General features: G+C 46.6%; 1 protein-coding gene across 1 annotated transcript in view; it reads left to right on the top strand.

The window, feature by feature from the left end:
• Tmod1 (tropomodulin 1) overlaps nucleotides 1–15,901 on the top strand; it is a 74,117-nt gene that overhangs the window by 51,734 nt on the left and 6,482 nt on the right. The window contains exons 8-9 of the mRNA XM_005382850.2: nucleotides 1,503–1,646; nucleotides 14,914–15,058. Coding sequence (XP_005382907.1) covers nucleotides 1,503–1,646; nucleotides 14,914–15,058 — 289 coding nt within the window. The remainder of the gene's footprint in view (nucleotides 1–1,502; nucleotides 1,647–14,913; nucleotides 15,059–15,901) is intronic.

Below are 15,901 nucleotides of genomic sequence, written 5' to 3'. Positions count from 1 at the left end.
GCACTGCCAGAAATTAGCATGTGGCAGGAAAGGGACCATTAGCATTTGTTCAGCTGCCAGGCCCAAGTCTGAGACACCGGCCTACAGGTTGTTAGGTACTCAGATGGTTAGACCAGGCTAGACCTTCCTAGGGCCCAGGCAGTTCTGTGGAGCCACAGAGAGGACACAGACAGGGCCCCCCAGCACCTCCTCAGAAGGCAGGCCTGGTCATAAGGCAAGCTGACACACTATTCAGGGCACACTGCAGTGGGAAGTCCAGGAGGGGTGATAACTTTGGCACAGAAGGCTTCTGGGCATCTGGACCTTCGCAGTCAGCACGTGGGAGCAACACAATACAGCAGGCATTGCTGGCTCAGAGTCACGCCAGACAACAGGGCCCACCTATCACTGTCCTGGGCCACTCGGCTGCGGGTGTCTTCTTTCCCCACGACACATCATTTCCACCAACTGCTAATTACCTCATTTCCGTCAGAGGCTCTGATTGTCATCTATACCCCCTGGCTGAATCCCTCTGAAACATGCTGAGGGCCACCTGAGCTCTCTCTTCCAGCTAGCCCTGGTCTTTTGCTGGCCCAGTGAGGTGGTTTCCCAGCACCACTTCTGCTCTCTGGTGCTCATATGAAGAAAATGGTGACTCTGTGGCACTTCAACAGGACAGTAGAAGAGATGAGCCCAGCACACACAGAGGAGTTGCGACTCTGCGGGTCTTTCAGTGACCATTGCCTGAGGATTGACTGTGTGCTGGGCACTGTGTAGGCCCTGTGGCAACACGGGATATTAAGGTGACTTTTTAGCTCAGCATGGGAAAATAGTCTAAGGGAAAGATACACATTCATAAAAGCAACTGTGGCCAGATGTGGTAGCACACACCTATAATCTCAGCTAATTGGGAAGCTGAGGCAGCATGACCACAAATTCAAGGCCAGCCTGGGCAACTTAGGGAAATCTTGTCTCAAAATAAAAAATAAAAAGGGCTAGGGCTACAGCTCAGTGGCAGAGACCCTGGTTTGATTCCCAGTGCCAAAATAAAAACAAAACTGAACCAAAAACAAAAGGAATGCGAGTTGTGGAGGCAGTTGTAGATAAATTCTGCGAGGTTCAAGAGCAGCCTCAGCCAGCTGAGGGTGTCATCAAATGCTCCTGGGGAAGAGGGTATTGAGAACGATACTGAAGGATGGGCAGGTTTTGAGAGTGAACACAAGGGGTGTTGCAGAGGGCAAGGATGGAGCAGGCGAAGGTAAGGGGTGGGAGAGCGCAGGTCATGAGCAGGAACTGCAAGCAGCCTCACTGACAGGGCCCAGTGAACACTGATAGATGCGAGTGAGGCAGTACAGACTTCTCCAGAGTGGGTGTTCAGGAACCGGGGTGGCTTGGAGGGGAGGAGAGACACAGAATCATTCTTGTGAAGGAAGCTCTAGAGATCATCTTGCCTCTTGCCATTGGCATCTGTGGATCTACCCGGGAGGGCTCACAGGCATCCCCACCTTTCTTCTGTGGTTAAGGCCCTTGCTGAAATGCTCAAGGTGAACAAGGTGCTGAAGACACTGAATGTGGAATCCAACTTCATTTCCGGAGCTGGGATCCTGCGCCTGGTGGAAGCCCTTCCGCACAACACATCCTTGGTGGAACTGAAAATCGATAACCAGGTAAGACGGACAAGGGCATCCTTGTGTCCTTTACCACATGCTGCACACCATCCCGCTCTTGCCCATCAGAACAGACAACGCTGATTACAGAAGCTCCAGAGCCCAGCCATAAGGGACCTTCAAGGTTATCCAGTTCCCACCCTCCACCCTGCTGCCTCCTTTCCTTCTCATCCCCACCACGTGCTCTGCCAGCGACTTCTCGTGTTCCCTAGTGATAGGGAGCTCACGCCTTATCAACATCACTGCTTCACTCTCAAGCTTTGAGAATATCAACCCTTAGACCCAGTGTAAATCATCTCCCTTTGTAAGTTCTGTTTGTTTGTCTTAGTTCCATTTCCTGCTGCCACCAGGACAGCTCATAGGAATGAGAATTCCCCTGGATTCCCCTTCCCTAGGCTAACTATTCCCATTTTCTTCAGCTACCCTCACTCAGTGGAGCTTTAGAAACTCCTTTCCACCGAGGTTACTCTGGTCAAACTCTAGTCTGCCTTTATCTGTTACTGCCTGGAGTTACCGTCTCTCTCTGATTACTGCAGTTCAGTTATTTATCTTTGGGCAATTCTTTCAGTCCTGACTTCCGAAGAGGATGTTAATCACAATAGTCGTCTGGGACAGGGACTTGTACGTGGCATGGTTGAGAGCCTGCTGTGGGCTGGCTCTGTGCCGTACACCCTGAAGTCATCATTTCTGATCTTCACAACAGCACTGCAGGATGCAGGTCTGATCAGTGTCCGTGTGCAAGAGAGGCAGCCACCCACAGAGGCTGAGGCAGGCAACTTTCCCAGGGTCACAGATTTAGCACTTAGGAAGCAGGATTTAAATCCAGGTCTCTTGAACTCCAAAACCCACATTCCTTCCGCTACCACATGTTGCTTCCGACATTAAAATGCTTTCTTCTTTCTGGATAGGGAACCCAGGATGTTTTCCCTATTGAAACTTTTGGTTGTATAGTTGTATAAATATACAAAAAGATTGGAAGGAAATATACAATTATAAACAGTGGTAACACACCTGAGTGAGATTATCAGTACTTTAAAGCTTTTTTATTGTAAAACATGGCACCTGGGCAGATGAGTGCATAAACTGTACATGCGTAGCTTAACAAATCACAGCAGGCGTGTGAACCTCATCCAGGTCAAGAACTAAACCCTACCGGCTTCCAGAAGGCTTTGACTGCCTTCTGCCAATTATAACCCTTTTGCAACTCTCCACGACCTGCCCCCACCCCTGTTCCTCCCTCCATGCTGTCTGCCTCCTGGAATGTCCTTTCTGTCCCCGTCCTCCTCCCTGCCTGGAGAAAGCCCCTTTTCCTCGGGGTTCAGCGGAAGGCTCCCTTTCCCAGTAGTGTTCCGGAGCACCTGGAACCAGCTTGCAAGGATTGATTGCACCGTCTCCAGCTTCTGTGTGCAGTGATGGCATGTTTGCATCTTGAAAGCACTCTGGTGGGTGGGAATATTTGCACTGTGAAAACTGGCAAACACTGTATAGCAGGCTTTGGGGGAGGGTTGAGGCCATGGACCACTGCCTATGCCTATAGCCTTCACAGCTCCTCCAACCTCTGCCCTGAGATAGCTAGGTGCGCCCTGCTCTGTTCCCCAGCACCTCAGCTTCCTGGTGTTATGTCTGAGTTAGCTCCCTATCCAGTGTCCGGCTCAGGACCTGGCCCTGCAGGGCCGCTATGTAAGCGAGGTCGCCCCGAATGGTTGTGCATATTGTTCACTGCGCAATGAGGCGGCAGAGGAAAATGCAGTGCACAGTTTACTTTCCCAGCTGTGCGCCTCAGTGTGGGGCTTTGTTCACCCTGAGAGGGCACATTTTCCTAGCTCCTATTTAGAGGCCACACGAGCCAGCAACATCCGGGTAGTATGAACTCGCTGCATTGAACCCCTGGCATCTCCTGCCTGCCAGTGGCCTTGGCTCTGCTTCACCGTCCCCAGCGCCTCCCCACCCCTCCCCTCTGCCCCTCCCCACCCCTGCCCTTCTGCCCCTCCCCACCCCTGCCCTTCTGCCCCTCCCCTGGTCGTTGCTGACTCTGCTCTACTGGAAGCAGCAGCAGCAGAGCAGATGGAACAAAGGCATGTAGCAGGCAGCCCTGGACCAAGCCTAGGCTGGGTGACCCATGTGACTCCAGGGTTTGGCCTTGCAGGGATCAGGGATCAGAGTCAGCTGAAACCTGACTCCCAGGGCAGAAGTTAGGCAAAGATGACAGCCCTCACCTTGGGTCACTGGGGTGGCAGTTGCCCACCTTGCCTATTGCTGCTGTCCCTCCAAGGTCCACAATAGAGCTAATGCTGATCTTCCCTAGGCTGAACACCTGGTGCAGGAACATTCATTTCCCTGTGGCTCAGTTTCCCCACTTGTAAAATGAGAATAATAAAAATCTACTCCTAAGGAGATAATAGATGTAAATTCCAAGGCTGGTGACTTTTAGAATTATTCCAAGGATAATGGAGGGAGCTCCCCTTTAAGGACTAATTACTAAGCAGGTGCTATAAGCCAGGAACCACACTGGGTGCTGTGTCCATGGTCTCCTTTCATGTTCACAAAGACTCTGTAAGTGAGTAGAGGAGGGAACTGTACCAAGTGGGCTATGCGACCTGCCCAAGCTCACATGGTTAGTAAGCAACAGAGGCAGATTCAAACCCAGGTCTGTGAGACTCCGAAGTCCACGCACAGTGCCTGAGCTTCTGAAACAGCTGTTGCGTTGTGTGGCCTGCCTTGGCTTTTCTCATCTGTCCCTTTTGCCTGGTGGTGTTGGGCTGTGTGTGTGAGGGAGGCTCCAGCTCTGCCCTCCAGGAATCCCACACTGTCTGGGAGGAAAGGCCGATACAGAGAGGAGCATTGTACTCCAGCAACAGGTATTCCAGCAAGCCACAGACAGCAGGTGTGAGGTCCACAGCACCTTCAGTCAGGAGCAGGGATCAGGGAGGGCCTCTTGGAGGAGGCAGAGTTGGAGGTAAAGCCATTTTGGGTGAAAAAGGTCCCAGAAAATGAAATGGAAATCATGGTATCCTGGGTGCAGGAAACAAAGAGAAGGTAGGGAGAACCATAGAGCCCACCCACCTAAGCAAGACTCCTGGCAGCCCTAGAGGAAAACCGGACAGCGGTAGGGAGCAGAGAGCTCTGAGGGGGTCAGTTGAGGGAAAGTGGGCCCTGGGCTGTGCTCTGGGTCCCTGGCTGTCTGGGAGAAGATTGGGGTGGGGAGGAGATGCCAGGGCCTGGGAGACCAGTGGGGCGTTATGGTCACCAGGGTGAGGGGGCTCATGGGGACTGCTCCTGCTTCACTGCAGGCTTCATCAGATTGGAGTTGGGCCTGGGGTGGGGAGAGAGGAGGAGCAAATGGGTCTCAATGAGGAGCCCCGCTGACCCCACTCAGAAGATGGCCACCGCACCTCTCTCAATGTATCCCAGGAGGCCTGGGCAGAGCTGCCTCCCTTTGGTGCCCCAGCCCTGGGCTGCGGTGAGGGAAGAGTGGGACAGAGGAGGTGGTGAGTGGCATTTGATTTATTCCTCATGCTTGGTTAGTCACTGAGGTCTTTGGAGGCCAGAGCTTTTGCCTCAATCCTTGTGCTTGTAACCTGTGTCAGGGAGACTCTGTCTGCATTTCTCCTTATACGGCCAAAGAAAGGGACTTGGGGAGTTCTACCCTGGGTGACATGGAGCCTGGCAGGCTGGCTTGGCCACAGGCTGGGACTTGGGAACTGGGATTCTGAGGCTGTTTGTTTACTCTACCCGCCTCTTTATCTCCAGGCAATGTTCTGTTGCCCCTGAAGTTGCGCTGACACCCAGAGGGGGTAGGAAGACTGAGGGGGCCCTGTGTGGGGACTGTAGGGCACTGAGAAGATGTCTGGCCCAGCCTCCTTTTACAGGTGGGGAAACTGATGACCAGAGAAAGGATGGGACCTGCCTGAGGAAACAGGTCAGGTTGGTGGCAGTACTAGGTTGGGACTTTGACCCTGGCTGCACTTATGGATGGAAAGAAGGGGCCCTGTGGTCCTCAGGAGCAGACTTCAAAGGTGGGGTGTCTGTAGCCCCACTGATCCAATGCCATAGCCAAAGAGGACTCTGCTGGCTTCATTTGCCCTCCCAACTCCCAACTCAGCTGCCTGTAGCCCTCGCCCCTCAAAACAGGGAAGGCCTACAAACATGGCCCCTGCCCTCCCCCAGAAATGTTCAATGCCTGTAGGATGTTGTCTGATTTCCCACTTTTCCTCCCAATATCTGTCAGTGGCTGTGCTTCATGCTTTGAAGAGAAGCTAAAAGAAGTATATTACATTTTCTTGTTTTTCCTGATTAGATGATTTTTAAAAATCCCAACCTTGTGTATGAATGTATCTGCTATCTATAGCTGTGTAACAAATTATTCCAAAATTTAGTGACACAGCCTCAGGGTCCTGTAAAACAAGAATAAACATGTATCTGCTCAAAGTTTCTGAGGACCAGGAATCCAGGGGTATTTTGGCTAGCTAACTTTTCCTAGAGTGAGCCATCCAAGGCAGAGGAAGAAGAAAGCCTCTGATATCTTTTATGACCCAGCCTTGGAAATCACCCAGAGGCTCTTCTACCATATTCTCTTTGTTAGAAGTGTCACCAGGCATAGCTTCTGCTCAAATGGAGTGGAATTAGTCTCTACCTTTTGAAGGGAGCAGTATCAGAGAATTCTGGAGACATGTTTACATCACCTTATCATGAACCACTTATTATTCTGTGTCACCGCAATGTGGCCAGAAGGCCTTTTCTAGCCAGCAGAGCTACCCAGGAACAGAACAGGTGCCTCTCACCTCTCATGGTGAGGAGCTCTCCCGGAAGTGTCTAGCAGAGCAGTTAAGAAGCTCAGAGATGGGGGAAACAATACCAGCTAGTGCTCAGGACTTCGGTGTTAGATTAAATAATTCCCAGAGCTCTTTTCTGTTGTATTTCCAAGTATTCCTACTTATTCTTTCCTAGCTCATCACAAAGAAATGGGCAGAATTGGCTCACTCAGGGTACAAAGTGAGCTTCTTGATGTCCATGGCTTCTCTGTCCAGAATGGAGTCTCAGAGCCACCAGCTGGTAACCCCCAGTCAAATCCCACATTGCCATTCCAGACTGCAGGATACTCCTTCCTGCCCGCCAAGTCCACTGCCACATCATTTGTAACAGGAAACATGGAAGCATCTTAAATAGTCGTTAATGCCTGGGCATTCCAGAAACAGTTAAAAGGAATGAAGTAGTTTGCTATGTACTGTACTGTACTGACTTAGAATATATATTCAGTGACACAGGCAAGGTACAGAACAGCAAGTATTCTATGAATCCAGTTAAAGAAAGAAAGTGCGATAAAACAAAGCAGACCCTTATTTCTACCATAGATTTTATGCACAGAGACACACCCACAGGCCACGGTGGATACTTCTATGGAAAGGGGCAAGACTGAGAGTAAATGGTGTGAAGGGAGATTCTTTCAATTTACTTTGTAGTATCATCTGAACTTTTAATAATGAGATTATATTCACTCACTGATTCATTCAACTCTATTTAATTCTCGGGCTAATCTGGAGGGGAGCAGAGGTTCTTCCCGGACCACCCTCTCCCTAGCCCTGCTGTCCAGACTCTGCTGCGGCCACTCCCGGCAGCCCAGCCCTCAGTCTTTCCCCAGGGACTTCTCATTGCCTTTCACTCGCTGTGAAGGTCACCCTCCTGCTTTTTGTCATCCATGGGAGCAATTCACAGACTCACAGGATGTAGGTCCCTGGTGGTAAGCCTTCCTCATCGGTGACCACATCTAGCGAGACCCTTAAAAGAGCTGGCTGCCCTCTAGCTACATACCTTCAGCGACAGGGAGGTCTCTCCCTTGGAAGTCAGCTCCTCAGGTGTGAGGTACTTTTTATCATGTATGTCAAACCAGACTCCGTTGTGCCCAAGGCTTCATAGCTCTACTCCCACCTTCTGAGGCTTCTCAAGCACAGGTAACAGCTAGCAGACTCAGGAGTCAACTGCCTGTGTTTGAATCTTTCTTCCGTAGCTGATTAGTAATTTGGGGAAAATTATTAATACTTCTGTGCTTTCACAAAAAGAAAATGATGATAAATGGTATGGACTCCATAGTTTGATGGGGAGGAGAAAATGAGGTAGGTTTTGTTAAATGTCTGTGACATTGCTTGGCACACGTTGGTCACTAAATAATAAGTTACTTGAAAAGTAAGTCAGAGACCTGAGTGTTTTTCCCTGCTTGCTAGCACTGCCTCTTCTATCCTCTGTGAGATGGAGGAGTCTTGCTTTGTTGTTTTGTACTGAAAAGTACTGGGAATTAACCTAGGGCCCTCACACTGAGGGGCCTACATTCCCCAAGCCATCTTCCCCTTTTGTTCCATCTCAGTTTTGAGACAAAATCTTGTTAAATTGCCTAGGCTGGAATCCTTTTAGTCTCAGAGTTTCTAGAGTTTGAGAAGGAAGCAGGAACGAAGTTTCTTTGAAACTTTAAGGTTTATTCATTTTTAATTTCACTCCTTAATGTGAAAATAATGGGTTTGGGGTTGAGGGTGTTGCTCAGTGGTAGACCCCGTGCCTAGGCTGTACCAAGCCCTGATTTTGATACCGAGCACTGCGTGAGGAAGATGGGGAGGAGCCAGAGGGAAAGAAAGAGAAGGAAGAGAAGATGGAGAGGGAGAAGAAGGGAAAGAGAAGAAAAGGAGAAGGAAGAGGAAAAGAGAGTAAGAGCGAGGGGGAGAAGGAGAAAGAGGAGGAGAAAAAGAGAGGGAGAAGAGAAAGAAGAAAGAGGGAGAAGAGAAAGAAGAAAGAGGAAGAAGAGAAAGGGGAAGGAGGAAGAAGAGAAGAAGGGGATGGGGAAGGAAAAGGAGAAGGAGGATTTTGGTCCAAGACTTAGACTATTTGGACCGTGTGGCCATGATTATCTGACGGAGTGTGGTACCTACTCACACCACCCAGACGTCGTCTCCACGTATCCCAGGGATGTTGGACACTAATTTGAGAACCTGGAGCCTAGAGGATCTGCTGCAGTCCTTCCAGTACCAGGTCAAGATCAGGCCTTGATTCTGGCATTAAAAAACTAGGGGCACACAGTCCCAGCCTCCATCCCTACATGGCTCAGTTTACCCATCTGTACAATGGAGAGGTTGGTTCCTGCTCACCTCCCAAGGGGTGCAAGCAGGCAGGATGGAGGCAGTTTGTGTCTGGGGACTGTGCACACCGGACCAAGCTGCATGGAGTGTCATACTGCCTGAGGCAGACCTTGCAGTCTGTGGCTGCCCCTTCACTCAGGGCGGATCTGTACTTTCTGGGACTGGCCTGTTCTGCATTCCAGCAGTGCTTTCCCGGCAAGTGACCCCAAGGACAGGTCAAGCTTCCTTTTAGATAGGCTGTGGGGGTCTGCCAATTTCTTCTTGGGACTCCAGATAGTCCCTGTGCCCTTTGCCAGGCCCAGCCAGCTGGGGTTCAGGACTGTGCTAAGTCCTCTGAGGACCGGCCAGAGCTCTTCCCGGCATTCTCAGGAGCCTTGCCACATAGGCTGGTGGAATTTTACCAGCATCTCTTTGCCTCCTGTGGTTTCCCAGTCTGAATGCAGCTGAGCCCTAGGGAACTTGGAATACGTGGAGATCTCTGCCAAGACTTTCAGCTGCAGGTAATGCTTGTCTGTTCAGATGCCAGGCTGCCGCTTTCTGTAACCCTTCCATACTGCTCTGCACTGAAAGCGCTCTTAGTTGCTTCGTGCAGTTCAGTTCCATGAAGTCTGACCCAGGAGACCATGAGTTCGATGGGCTCCCAGGAACTTGCCATCTAGAGTAGCACTGTGACAATGAAAATTGTTTCTCCATCTGTGTTGACCACTGTAGTAGCCACTAACCAGTGACCACTGAGCACTTGCAAGGTGGCTAATGCAACTGAATGAGGCTGAATTTTAGATTTGATTTTATTTTAGTTATTTAGATATAAAGAGCTGTATGTGGCTAGCAGCTACTGCACCGGACAGACGGGTGAGGTTGGAGACAGATATGGAGGCAGGAGACCTGAATAAGGCAGAAGGACTATGCCATGTGTAGAAAGGGCCATCTAGCGTGCCCCTCGGATGTGGAATGGGAAGGGATCAACTCCAGGCTCAGGATCAGGAAGGACCTTAGGGGGGGTTTTGAAGCTCTGAAGATACATGCACAGCGCAGTGAGGAGAGCAAGGGAACGCCATGTGGAGGACAGTGGGCACAGGAGGCTTGAGGAGTCCTTCGGCTGCACGAGGCTCTGCGAGGCAGACCACCAAGATACACGGGCCAGTGAGGAATGGGAGAGGGAGGGAGGCACTAACCTGCAGGCCTGAGCAGGTACCTCACTCCGGGGGGAACACACTGACGCCACGCCAATCGCACACCAGGCCAGGCCTGGCTTACGGGAAGCTCTCAGTTCACAGCACCAATATTGGCCTTCAGAGGTCTTGGAGGTGGTTGTGTGTTTGCTGTCTGTATCTGATTTAGTAAAATTACTATCTAATTTTGCGATTATTGTAATTAGTGTGCAGTTGTGAGGAGTAACACAGAGATCCCTTGTGCTCAGAACCGGGACAGAAGCACTGATACAGTCAAGACACAAAGCCATCCCATCACCACAGCAGCCCTCGCGCTGCCCTTTCATAGCCAAACCCACACGTCTCCTCCTCCCACCCTCTGCACCCCAGGCAACCGTCAACCTATTGTGCATTTTAATGTATTTATCGTTTTGAGAATGTTATACAAATCAATCCGATATAATTCTGTAGAGATTTATCCATGTTTCTTCACATATTGATAGTTTGTTCCAGCTGGGCACAGTCACATATGCCTGTAATCTCAGGTTCTTGGGAAACTGAGGCAGGAGGATTGTAACTTTGAGACCAACCTAGGCAACACCATGAGACCCCCATCTCAAAGAAAATGTTTGTTCAGCTATCGAGTACTATTCCATGGTAAGGACATACCATAGTTTGACCACTCATCCCAGGAAAGGACATGTGGGTTGCTTCCACATTTGTCTATTACAAATAAAGCTGCTATAAACATTTTTATTTCTCAGAGAAAAAAAAAAAAACCAAGATCACTATGTCACATGGTAGCTATATACTTTTAGTTTTTAAAGAAATTGCCCAACTGTTGTCCCCAGTGCCTGTGCTCACTAGTAATATATGTGCTCCAAGTTCTCTGTTTCCTTGCCAACACTTGGGGTTGTCACTGCTTTTTATTTTAGCCATTTTGATAGGTGAGGAGATAGATGGGAGACTGAGGCAGGAGGATCTTAAGTTTGAGACTAACTGAGGCACACTGTGCTTTTGGTTAGCATTTTGAAAATAGTTAATGATGTTGAGCATCTTATTGTGATTATTAGCCAAATGTCCTCTTCAATGCAATGTTCAGATCTTTTCCCTACTTTTATTTATTTACTTATTTATTTTTTGATACTGGGAATTGAACTCACAACCTTGCGCTTGCCAAGCAGGCACGGCACCACACCACTGCGCTATATCTCCCACCCTCCCTACTTTTAATTGGATTTTTTTTTTTTTAACTGTACTGTTGTGTTCTTAAAAATTACAGCAAATTCATATACCACATAACTCTTTTTTTTTTTGGTACTGGAAATCAAACTCATGACCTCATGCTTGCAAGGCAAGTGCTGTGCCACTGCTACATCCCCAGCCCAACTCATCCTTTTAAAGGATATGATTCATGGGTTTCTTTTAGGTAGTTGCAAATTTGTGCAGCCACCATCATTATCTGACCCCACAAACAAAAACTCCATGCCCATTAACTCTCACTCCCTACTCACCCCTTTTCCCTGACCCCTGACTACTACAAAGCTCTTTTCTAGTTCCATGCCTTCACTTATCCTGGACATTTCATATTAGTGGAATTATGCAGTATGTGGCCCTTGTGTTCAGATTTTTTCATTTAGCATGAATGCTTTTCAAAGTTAATCCATGTTGTGGCATGTGCCAGTACCCCATTCCTTTTTTGTGACTGAATAAGACTCCCCTACATGAATCTACTACCTTTTATTTATCCATTCATCAGGGGGATATTTGCATTGCTTGCACTGTTGGCTATTGTGAGCATTCATGTACAAATTTTTGTTGGACATGTTTTCTTTTTTGGTGTTTTGGTTTTTCTCCGGTACCAGGAACCAAACTCACGACCTTGCGCTTGCCAGGCAGGCGCTTTGCCGCTGAGCTAAATCCCCAGCCCCTGGACATATGTTTTCATTTCTTTTCCATAGAGTGGTATGCCTGGATCATACAGACACTCAACTTTTACCTTTTTGGGAAATGCAAGACTATATTCCAAAGCCGCTGCACCATTTTATATTTCTACTAGCAGTGTATAAGTGTTCCACTTTCGTCACATCCTTGTTATCATGTTAGTCTTTTTTAGCCTAACCATCGTTTTGTTCATCTCATCATTTTTAGCAAAATGTCTGTTCAAATCCTTTGCACACTTTTAACCAAATTATTAAGATCTTTACTGTTGAGGTCTAATAATTCTGTATGTATTTTGGGTAGTATCCCTTACCAGCTATATGATTTAGAATTTTTCCCCATTCTATTTTTTGTCCTTTCACCTTCTTTAGAGTGTCCTTTGAAGCAAAAATATTTTAAATTTTGATGAGTCCACTTCATCTATTTTTTCTTTTATTTGTGTTTTATCTGTCATATTTTTTTTAATTTTAAAAATAAAAGAACAAAAACATATTAACAAACACATCCATTTACAAAATAGCACAAGAACACCACAAGCAATACTGAATTACAGACAAGGTGACAGGAAATTAACACTGGTTGCTATATTACATATTGATAACTTCAAAGTGGCTACTCAGGAAAGCAAATATAGACATGAAAGACTGATCAAATAATTAATCATTAACTGTTCCTTTCAATAAAATGATATGTCAGTAGTACAACTATGTCATATGTTTTTTTAACAAACTACTGCCAAGATTAGAAAAACTTACATCTATGTTTTTCTTCTAAGAATTTTATAGTTTTAATTCTTACACTTAGGTCTTTGATCCATTTTGAGTTAATTTTTATGTATGCTGTGAGTGAAGGGTCAAATTCATTTTGTGTACGTGTCGTGGCACTACTTTTTGAAAAGACTGTTCCTAATTGTCTTGGTGTCCTTTTTGAAAAGCAGTCTTCATAGATGTGTGAATTTATTTCAGGACTAATCTATATGTTTACCTCATTCCAGTACCGCGAAGTTTTAATGATTGTAATTTTGTAATAATTTTGAAATCAGGGAATACAATTTCTCCAACTTTGTTCCTCTTATTCACAATTGTGTTGGTTATTCTGGGCTCCTGGCATTTTTATGTGAATCATAAGATCAGCTTGTCCATTTCTGGAAAAAAGGAAGCTGGAATTTCCTGAGAATTGCACTGACTCAATGGATGAATTTGATCATATGCCATATTGACAACATTAAATCTTCTGATCCACGCGTATGTGATATTTTTACTCCTTTCCCTATTTTAAGGTTTTAATACCATTCCATGATGTTCTGTAGTTTTCAGTGTACAGGTATTTATTTACTTAGTTAGTTAGTTAGCAAGGCTAAACTCAAGGCTTTTTAATGAGCTACATATCCATCCTTTTTTACTTCTTATTTTGATGCAGGGTCCTCCTAGGTTGTTCAAGCTGGGCTTGAACTTTTGATCCTTCTGTTTTACCCTCTAAGGGTGCTGGTATGACAGGCATGCACCCCCTCCCTGGGCTCTTTACTTCTTCTATTAAATTTATTCTTAAGTATTTTATTCTTTTTGACAGTATTATAAATGGATTAATCATTCTTAGATTGCTTATTCCTACCATATAAAAATACACCTGATTTTTCTATTTCATTGTCATACCTTGCAATGTTGCTGAACACATTTGTTAGCACTAATTGCTCTTTTGTGAGTGTGCAGTCCTTAAGATTTTCTAGATATAATATTACATCATGGGGCTGGGGCTTAGCTCAGTGCCTGGCAAATGTGAGGCCCTGAGTTCAATTCCTGGTACCTCCCCCGCAAAAAATTATAGCATCTACAAATACTTCCTTTTTTCCAGACTATATGCTGTTTTTCTTTCTTTTTCTTGCTGAGTTGTCCTGGCTTGCACTTCCAGAACAACGCTGGGGATACCAAACGTCCTGCCTTGTTTTTAATCCTAGGATGACATCTTTTAGTCTTCAGCCATGAAGTATAATGCTAAGTTCTAGGTCTTTTAAAACCTGTTTAAGATTATGTTATTTTTAAATTATTTTATTACACATGGTAAAAGAAAGTCCAAACAATAAGATATAAAGGAGCAAAACTCCAAATTCCACCATTATCAGTACACTTCCAAACTTTTGGTATATGTCATATATGTACATGTAAAATACAAGTTACTAAAAACATTACTTGTTTTGAAAACAAATTTCTTTCTCATTCAATATAATTTTATCGCCATCTTTCCATTCCTGTGCCAAGGATTGATACCACCCTTTTCCAGCCGCCCATACTCCACTGTAAGACCGAATGACCCTTTAACTTCCTCTTGACGGATGTTTATGTCCCTTTCCCTCCAGCTATTATACACAAGCCTGTGATGAACACTCATCATCAGCTCCTTCCCAATGCTATGTGTATCGTGAGGTCTTTCTGGGGGTTTTTGGTCAGTTGGTTGGTTTTGTCAGATAATCACTAAAGATTTGGGGGCAGGGAACTAACACCATCAGAATGAGACTTTAGAAAGCTAATTCTAGCACTCCCAACTTACTTTGTGGTCTTGGGCAAATCGTGTTCCTTCTCTGGGCCTCAAATTCTTAGTCTTAGATTGAAGAGATTTGTCTAAATTCCTGGTTTTCGAACAAGATTGCATATTGGAGTCACCTGGGATTTTTAAACAACACAGCTACCAGAGTCTCACCAGCCCTACCCTGATTCAATTAGTAAGGGATATATAACCTGGACAAGAGGCTTCTAAAAAGCTATTTGGGACTAGATGATCTGCAGGTGTTCCTTGTTTAAACATTCTACCAAGGAGGAGCTGCGTCTTGGCCACCTCCTAGAGAGAGGCTGGCGAGCAGACCTGGGCTTGAGTTCCCACTCTTTGTTCCTGGCTGTGTGATGCTTCTCTGCACTCCCATTCTCTTGCTCCAGAGAAGTGTCTGAAATCCCCACCTAACATTCAGGGTCTCTGCCTGCGGAGGTGGTTTAAGTATGGTATACAGGGCAAGTGTGGTGATTATTGTGGTTTTTGTTTTTGTGTTTTCTTTTGGGACTAAAGAGCCAGCCCCTGGGCAACAAAGTAGAAATGGAGATCGTGAGCATGCTGGAGAAAAACGCAACACTTCTCAAATTTGGCTACCACTTTACCCAGCAGGGACCCCGGCTGCGAGCATCCAATGCCATGATGAATAACAATGACCTTGGTGAGTGGACATCTGCTTTCTGCCCTGCCCACTACGTGTCCTCTCCACCTGCACTGGGTACGTCAGGGAAAATCCCTGACCGCTGTCTAAGAGAGTCTTCTTGAGTGAACTTCTGATCCCACCTTCCTAGTTTCTGTATTTACGCCTTGTCTCTTCCCCTAGGCTGTGAGGCCCTGACTTAGGAGATAGGGCTGACTGGTCCTCTCGGCAGCACAGGCTGGGCCCAGAGAACACATCAGAGTGTCAGCCGGAGGAAATGAGACCTGGAGCGCACGGCTCCTCTCGGGTCTTTCCTCTTCTGGGTTACCTACCTTCTCCGGGCTCCCACAGTCTGCTCCAGATCACACTGTCTCGCTTTCACCCCGCGTTCCAATGCTACTGCCAACCAACAGTACTTTCAAGGCCCTGAGCCTAGGAGAGTCACACTGTTTCTAAGGAAAGCTGAAATGGCAATTTTGCAGTAAAACAGAAGCAGACTCTACTCACTGAACGTTTTTCTAAATAGAAAAGAAAATGTCATAGTCTTTCTTGAGGAGGAGACTACATCCCGTAGATACACAAGCCAACAAATGAAAAACAAGATCAATCATTCACTCACTTCCAGATGCGAGTTATTCTCAAGCTCCATGCATGGTTATTTATTATATATGTCCCTGCTGGCTCTTAAAAGGAACTTATATGGTGTATAATCAAGAGGGCACAATTGATAAGGCTACAGAAAAATAGGAGAAAAAATACGAGCAACAGGCCTGTATTATTTACATGATTGATCAGTGTATTTACGTTCCCTTAGTTTCCTAAAACCACATCAGGAACAAGACAAACCTAGTTATATTATTCTTA

The sequence above is a fragment of the Chinchilla lanigera genome, unplaced genomic scaffold (genome assembly GCF_000276665.1).
Source record: "Chinchilla lanigera isolate Chin_1 unplaced genomic scaffold, ChiLan1.0 scaffold00018, whole genome shotgun sequence".
Taxonomy (NCBI): Eukaryota; Metazoa; Chordata; class Mammalia; order Rodentia; family Chinchillidae; genus Chinchilla; species Chinchilla lanigera.
Note: the sequence above shows the minus strand (reverse complement) of the source record. Positions and strands in the feature narration are given on the sequence as shown.